The sequence below is a fragment of the Scardinius erythrophthalmus genome (genome assembly GCF_964197995.2).
Source record: "Scardinius erythrophthalmus genome assembly, chromosome: 2".
In the NCBI taxonomy this organism is placed as follows: domain Eukaryota; kingdom Metazoa; phylum Chordata; class Actinopteri; order Cypriniformes; family Leuciscidae; genus Scardinius; species Scardinius erythrophthalmus.
The window spans coordinates 65,426,315-65,435,262 of record NC_138222.1 but is presented as its reverse complement, the minus strand read 5'-3'; the positions used below and the strand labels follow the sequence as shown (position 1 = coordinate 65,435,262).

General features: G+C 34.5%; 1 protein-coding gene across 1 annotated transcript; it reads right to left on the bottom strand.

The window, feature by feature from the left end:
• Positions 1–874: 874 nt before the first annotated feature.
• On the bottom strand, positions 875–7,549 carry LOC308685839 (uncharacterized protein; the record flags this gene model as incomplete). Its single annotated transcript, XM_081357886.1, has 7 exons — positions 875–943; positions 1,195–1,278; positions 2,230–2,327; positions 4,799–4,868; positions 4,943–5,086; positions 5,455–6,445; positions 7,503–7,549. The coding sequence occupies 7 exons, from the start codon at positions 7,547–7,549 to the stop codon at positions 875–877; spliced, it is 1,503 nt and encodes a 500-aa protein (XP_081214012.1).
• Positions 7,550–8,948: the final 1,399 nt, after the last annotated feature.

Here is an 8,948-nt window from a genome sequence, read left to right as displayed (position 1 = left end):
TATGTTGTACTTTAAAATATTGAATTAATTATATCTGCATGCATTTGTTGGTTCTGTTCTGTTTACCCCAAAGGGGGGTTATTGCTGCTCTCCCTGCTCTTATCCATGCTAGGCTGCATGGATGCGCAGGGAGTTCTCGCCCAGAACAGAATCATACCGCCAATCCAAACTGTATGCTAATTGTCAATCATATTTGACGACAGTGGTCCTGACAGAAATGGTAATACAATATGACAAGAACTCAGATTTAAACTGTGTTCAAATTTATCTTGATAATGTCAGATAACTTTGAGCAAAACATGGTCAGGTCAAAGTGTCAGAAACATTTTTGGTACCAACATTTTTATACATTTTACTGGTAGTCACTGTATGAAGAATGTTTGGGTATAATATGTCACGGTTTACTTTATTTTGCTCTCCACACTTACATAAATGAACTATAGTGTCCTGCACCCACTAGTAAAAAAATATCACAAATCTGGTATCTGAATCATTTTTTTTTGACTGTATCTGATAAAAGAAAATCTTACCGCACACTTCCGCATCCACATCTCATAGATGACACATCCCAGACTCCAAATTTCCCTGCGAAAAAGCGAAGGTTACATTATCAGTGTTCATTCATGGAAAATATATAATAATAATAATAATAATAATATAAACATTGATAATTTAATATGTTATTACGATTTCTCATCATAAGGGTTGCCACTCAAATTCTCAGGTGCAACGTATGAGAGAGCTTCAGTTTCTGCTGTCTGTGCATTATTGGACCTGACAAAAACAGAAATACATGGTTCAGATCACAATGGACTATTTATTTTATTACGTGTTATTTAACGTACAAGTCATGTCTTAAATCAAAGGAGCACATTCAGTACCATTCACGAATCTCTCCAAACTCTCCAAGGCGAATGGTTCCACATGCAGAGAAAAATATGCTCTGCCATAAGAAAACACACATTGAGTTTGTTATAGCTGCAATATTAGTTTGAAATAATAAAAATGACAATCTGATTAAAGACTGTGATTAATTAAACAAAATTATTTAAAAACAAATGTATGCATGAAATTATATACACAAGAAGATCTGTAGATGAAAATTCACCTCTATTTTCTAAATCCGTGTTAATATATAAACATGCATTTAGGAAATTTCATTTCATGCCAACTTTAACTGTATTGCATTTATACCTTGGGCTGCAGGTTTTTATGTAGAATCTGTTGATCATGAAGGTGCTTTAATGCCATGCAGATCGTCACAGTCCAGTCCAGAATCTAGAAACATGAAATACGTGAAAAATGTGAAATTAAAAATGTGGAAAATAGAATTGCAGTAGTTCTGTATTTTTAAGGCTATGGAGAAATACCAACATATACATATATACATACATACGTATAACAAATATTGTTATACGTATGTATTGTTGTTATGTAATAATACATAACAAATATTTTAACATAACTAATAACAAAAACAAATCATATTCAGTGTTTTACATAAACGTTTATGGCAGTAATGGATTCCTTTTTTTTTGTTGTTGTTGTTAAGCATGTTCCTTCCTAATTACTGTCACGGCTTCACCAAGCTCTCCCTCAACTTCCACACATTCACCATTCACAAACTCTTCACTCTCTACACCTTATTACCACACTCATCAAGGACTGGACTCATACTCAGCACACTCTCATACCAAAACCAAAGTATTATTTTCAACAAAACATCAACAACAAAATCTCTGTTAATTCTCAGTAAGAACTTATGTGGACTTCAGACAGAAATAAAGTCAGTCTAATCAGTAATAAGTGAAGCTGGTAATGCTGTTTGTGGAGTTGTTTAATCCTCCTCTACTGAGATCTTGAGAGATGTAATGTGTTGCCATGCATTTTACCCTTTTTTGCAGTGCCGTGCTAAAATTCAACATCTGTCTGACGTTGGAGCGTTTCGACGTCAACCCGAGTTTCATTTTCCACCTCAGTCCGACTGACTTTGGATTAGTTGAAGACTTTAAAGATTCCAATAAGAAAAACAGAATATAGAAAACAACCACAACACACAAACACTGCAACAAAATCCCAATATTAGTTCATATTTACAGATAACATGTTAAATTTGTAGATAAATGCTTTAATTTAGGGGGAAAATGGGGAAAACCGTTAGTTTAACAGTTAGTTCTCTAAATCATGGTAATGGGTTAAATTTCACCATCTGTAAATCTACAAACATACCTCAGAATATACAACTGTTTCCTGCAATGAAAGTTTTGTTTTCTCTGCGAGATCTCCACCCTCACAGTGCTCCAGTAAAAGGTACAAGCAGTCACGATCTGAAAACAGATTCATTCATCACAGTGTGCTTTAAAGATATTTATTAATATCTACACCTAATTGTGAATACTATGGAAGTAAAATAATGTCAAATGTTTTTGAAACAAAAAGCCTGTTGAATTGCACTACTTGAAAAAAAATAGGCATTGCATTAACCATGCTTGCATTTTAATGCATTGTATTTTTAGGGCTTGCATTTTTATGGGCTGAAATTCAACATGGTTGAATATTTAAGCTGTGAATATTTCAATTAAAAACATTTCAAACACATTTTCATTATTAAAAATTCAATAATCCATATTCACCTTTCATATTTCACTTCCAAAATATTCAAACTGTTTAAAAATACAACCTATAATATTCAACAGGCGATTTTCGGTCCATTTTATTTCGCTTTGCAAATTCGCTTCCACAAATTCAGTGGTTCAAATTCGACAGTAAATTCAACGGAACTGCAGGAAAAGCAGTAGATTGCCGAGCATACTCTTCATCTGCTGTTAGTCTATCTCACCAGCAGGGGGTGCAAAAGCGCGTGTTGTTGACGAAGACCAGCAACAGTTAGAGCAAGCCATTCATTCATAAAATGAAAATGATTATCTGTGTCAGTAGCCTATGCGGAAAAGATGATAAAGACACAAAAGCTGTGTTTATGTTTCATTCAATAACTTCATTGTTACTTTCCCTGTGTAGCCTACATGTCATCAGCTTTCTCTACATGAACAGGATTATAATCGGTTTCCCTCAATCACGCTCGAGGATTCCCTTTCTGTCGGGACAAAACGCTTAGTTGATGGACTAATACAGTGATATAAAAGACCAAACTCGCACCTTATTGGGGATGTAGGTTGTAGGCTACTATATAGGCTAGATCGACTAAGAATACGAACGTAACGCGCAAAGTTTCATGCAGAGCGTTTCGTGATATACTGGCATAAAATCAACACTTGATCAATACTAACACTTTCTCTTCTCTTTTCTCTCTCTCTCTCTCTCTCTCTCTCTCTCTCTCTCTCTCTCTCTCTCTCTCTCTCTACAGTATGCCTACGTGTATTGCATTAGCTTAAACTGGGAAGAGTCATAGCACTTGCATATTGTTGTCCTCCTATTGTTAGTTTAACTGTAAATCGCTTTGGATAAAAGCGTCTGCTAAATAAATGACTAAATTTAGCCTAATAAATGTAAAATTGGCTTGACATTGGACATTCGCACATTTAGGGACCGTCTCAAAAGTTGCATAAAACATTGGCATACACGTTTCTAACTTCAATAGCAAACTTTAATTTATTTGAATAAATATCAAAAATCCAAAGGGTGCGCAGTATGCCTGACACTACATGAACACTTTACAGTTGGTTTTATGACTGTCGTTCTATTCAAATGCTGAAGTTAGAAACGTGTATACCAAAGTGGTACACACTATAGAGATGGTCCCTAAATGTGCGAATGTCCAACGTCAAGCCAACTTTATGCCAGTCTATCACTGGGAAACACTCAGCATTAAACTTTGCGCATTATTCTGAGTCCATCTGCTTGCCTGCGAGTTTGGTCTTTTATATCACTTAATTAGTCCATTAAGCTACGTTAAGCATTTTATATGTCCAGCAGGGGAATCCTTAAGTATTGAGGGAAACCCTAATAGCCTGCATGCAGCACATTGCCACAATATAAAGTTAAGGCAACTAAACAACCAAGAGAAATATATGTCAACCTCAAAAATGTAAAATTGGATCTGTACATCCGCATCGGGGAATAACATTATAATCTCGTTCACGGTAGAGAAAGATGCTTGTAGGCTACACAGGGAAAGTAACCGTGAAGGCACTGAATTTAACATAAAACAGCCGTCATAATAATCACAAATACACTTACATTACTGTAAATGAGTTAAATGAATGAATGACTTGCTCTAACTGTTGCTGGTCTTCGTCAACAACACGCGCTTTTGCACCACCTGCTGGTGAGGTCGACTAACAGCAGATGAAGAGTATGCTCGGTAATCTACTGCTTTTCCTGCAGTTCCGTTGAATTTACTGTCGAATTTGAACCACTGAATTTGTGGAAGCGAATTTGCAAAGCGAAATAAAATGGACCGAAAATTGCCTGTTGGATATTATAGGTTGTATTTTTAAACAGTTTGAATATTTTGGAAGTGAAATATGAAAGGTGAATATGGATTATTGAATTTTTAATAATGAAAATGTGTTTGAAATGTTTTTAATTGAAATATTCACAGCTTAAATATTCAACCATGTTGAATTTCAGCCCATAAAAATGCAAGCCCTAAAAATACAATGCATTAAAATGCAAGCATGGTTAATGCAATGCCTATTTTTTTTCAAGTATAGTGCAATTCAACAGGCTTTTTGTTTCAAAAACATTTGACATTATTTTACTTCCATAGAATACTGTATAGCTCTGGATGTAGATTAAGATGTGTTAACAAAGTGTGACTTTTAAAGTTTCTTTTAACCTCTGATGATTTCCTTGTGATGGACGATGTGTGGATGATTGAGCTTTTGGAGAAAGTTTGATACGGCATCCTAAAAACAGACACAGACTGTGTGTATCAGAATTTCAGTCTTTAAATTCATTAGAAACAAAGTATCCATCTTACCTGGTTAGCATTCAGCTTTTTAATGACAAACTGATCACCACCTTCATTTTTCACCAGCATCATCTTGTCTTGTTCACTCACTAGTTCGTAACCATGATCTTTTAGAACTAACTGTTTGCTCCCCATCTCTGAAAGTGTCTGCAACTGTTGAAGAAAAGCATTGGTAAGAAGATTCACTGACATTTTTATTTTTTATTATTATTAAACAGGTCATGAAAAGCATTTAATTCTGTACTTTTGTAAGATTTTTTAAAGACCATAACAAACAAATTGTTGATGTTGTCACCAGATTAAAATGGAACACCAGAATAAGTTTTTATGATTAAACTGTAAAATCAATTCAGCTATTGGTACTCAAATGCAGAAATTAATACTTCAATAATGTTGGTACATTCTGTCTGAATTTTAAAATCACTATTTATAATCAGAGAGAGAGAGAGAGAGAGAGAGAGAGAGAGAGAGAGAGAGAGAGAGAGATCAGGGGGAAGTCACTTCAAAAATAGATTAATGACTCTCTCGATTGTAAACTCAAAGTTTTCAAATTTCTTGATCTCGTCTCTGTTCTGTCTGAGAGCTTCCTGAATCTGAGTCAATTCATCAGTTTTTAACTCCTTCTCAAAGATTCTCTTCCTCAGATTAGAGACACAGGCCTCAAGTCGTCTTCGCTCTTTCAGAACATCTAATGTCACCTGAACACTTTTTCTGTTCTCTTCTTCCAGGAGTTTGAAGAAGTCGTTCATGCTTTCGTCTCCCATTCCCCAGGCTGATCTGTAGAGATTATAATACTGTTTGTCTCTTTCTTCTTTCTGTCGGTTGTTGAATAAGAAGTGAACAGGTTCGTTGTCTTCATCTCTTCTGCAGGGTATTTCTGCAGTGTTAATGGCATTGAGAGCATCTGTTGGAGGTCCTCCATCTGAGTGTGTGAGTAGAAACACTATGTTGTTCTCTATATCTCTACCAAACAGAGACAGAACTGAGTGAAATATGTAAAGCTCTTTTCCAGAGAGACGATTCTGAGACGCCTTCATCACAAAACACACTGCATCAATATAACCAATCCCATCATCCTTATCTGAAAATAATCTGGTCAGATACTCATCAATCTCTCTGTCTTTCTTATATCCTTCAGTGTGTCCGTATCCTGGAGTGTCAATGATGGTCAGAGATGTTGGGTTTTCTTCAGCAAACGCCTCATAAACAGTGATCTCAGACGTCTGGGATTGTGACTGATCGTGATGTTCTTCTTCTTCTGTGATTTGATAAAACTCTTGATCCTCAAACTTCACTCCCAGTAAGTAGTTGATCATGGTGTTGATCATGGTGGTTTTCCCAGAGCCGGTTTCTCCCACCATCAGGATGACTTTGTTCTGCTTGTTTCTGTCTCTTCTTCCATATGTCCACTGTCTGACCTTTATCTCAGTCTCATCAAGATATTTTCTTTCAGTGTTCAGACGGTAAAGTGCTGGAGGACCTGGACTCACTAGTTCGGCATCATGACGTGATCTACACAAGAGAGAATTGATTTAGAATTTATATGTTATGATTTTAATCAGTCATAATTACTCAGTTATTATAATAGGGGTTGATAAAGGATTGTTATTGGCTCGTGGTCAGTATAAGAGTGTTGGCCCGATTGACAGAACAGCCTTTTGGACCAGTTCAGTGCTAAACATTTCACAATCCTTTATCTTGTATGATGTTTATTATTTTTTTGCTGATTCGACAACAAGTTTATGTTATTTATGTGGCTAACACAGATTCAGGAAGAAGATCTTACCGCTTCCCCTCTGGTCGATTCCCATCACCTGTATTTGATAGTAAGCATTTTCAAAGATTTTAATAATGAATAACAGACAAAATAAATAACTTTTGACTTATTTTAATTTTATTCATGACATTCGATTTCTGTGATTACAAAATAATAATGTGGTAATTTACAGACTCACATTTAAAATTAATAGGACGGTCTTTACTGTGATCTGAAGCACCGCTGTCATCACTGCAGTCAGAGTCATTGTGAAGTTGATCCTTCTTAAAAAAACAAACAAACAAAAAAAAAATTTACTGTCTCTTAAGCAGTGTTGGGCAGTAGCGTTGCTACAAGTAGTGACGTTACTAGTTTACATTTCTCTAGTGTAGTTGTAGTGTCGCTGAATCAAATAGCTTTTCAGAAGCTAAGCTCTACATTAGCTACAGAACCAAGCATTTCTAAATCTCAAATCGGACATACGCCTGCTAAGTATCACTGATGCTGGATCAGTAAGTGACGGTGATTTCTTCTTGTTGTTTTTTTTAACACACACACACACACACACACACACACACACACACACACACACACGCACGCACACACGCACACACGCACACACACACACAGCCTTGTTTTCAGCCTAGGACATGAATGCATGAACTTCATCATTTGAGAAAAACGATCGTCATATCATAAAAAAACACATACATAATAAATACATAGATGCCCTATTGACCTGCTTCGTGTGCTGCTTGGGGCTGTCGGCTGTACAAATCACCACACAATTGAAAACAGGTCTCAGGGAATTACCTTTCACAAGCAAGACTGAAGATTTGTTTCTGGTTGTATTTGGTCATGATATAATTAGTAATAGTAACATTAGTTGGCCAACGGAGTCAGTCAGACTTAAATAGCTAGCGATGTCGGTATATAGTTAACTTGGCTGTAAAAGTTGAAACATGAGTTCACATGATTTATATTATAGTTTTAGCTTACATTATATTTGATGTTATAAAGTAAATTTCCTGAAATCTAAATATTCATCTATATTTTCTTAAAAAACGATGACAAGTGCTCGTTTCGGGTACTAGTCACTATATCATTTACTATTTTTATTTTCAGAGGAGAAAGGCCGCAAAATTTAAAAATACTACTGTTATTGTGCCACAAAATGTAGTTTTAAGAGTTTTTCAGTCAACAATGTAGTTGTTTAAAGCTCAAATCTGTGGTTTATTTATAAATATAGCACCTATTTAAAATTTGAACAAAAAGTTGTGAGATCCAGACGATCAGAAGGCGCTCAGCGCTCATGTTCACCGCCTGGAACAGCCTTTCCTCGGTTAGTGCTTCTGACGTTTGCTGCTGGCTCTGATGGTCTAGTGGTTAAACATTGTGTATATCTAACTTTAACGTTGTAGCCTGCTATATGTGTGACTAAATGTTTAACTGAATCATTTACTTTATTTCTTGACTTGTATAGCTTCTTATACCTTTTAGTCTACTTATAATGTTATAATGGCTATTACTGATCAATAAAACTGAAATTTAACAAAAAGAGACAAGGTTGTGTAATTTTATTTTATATAATGTTAGCCTATGTAAGAATATTTTAAAATATATGAATTAGTTTTATATAAATTCTCTTCACTGTATGTAGGCCTACATAAAATAAAATGAAACAAATCGATTTTTGTTAAATGTCAGTTTAATAATGAATATTATAATGTTTCTTTTTTTTTCATATTGTCTATATTATTCTGCAATTGATATTACATTATATTTGCTGTTCTTCTTCTTATTATTGTTATTATAATATTATACCACTTGTGATTATCAATCTATTATAGTTATGCTGTTAAATTATTGTACCAGCAGTCACTATTTAACTTATTTTTTCTTGTCTATATTGTTTAATTTATATTTCATACTCTATTGCTATTATTATAGTATTATACATAAACTATATGCTATTATCAAAATATTATTATTGTACTTATGATATTAAATAATTATACTATTCATTACTATTTTATTTGCTGTACTGTTTGTTTATTTTATTGACTATACACTAAACTATTTACTATTACTTCTCTCTTTATATTATATTTACTATTTGCATTGCACTGTAGTTGTACCATATCATATGTAGGCCTATTACCATAAAGGATCCATATATTATCTTTGTTATTTCTAAAATCGGGTCAATGACTGAAAATGCTTTTTCCACAATAAGAAAAGTTTATTTAATTTAACGTG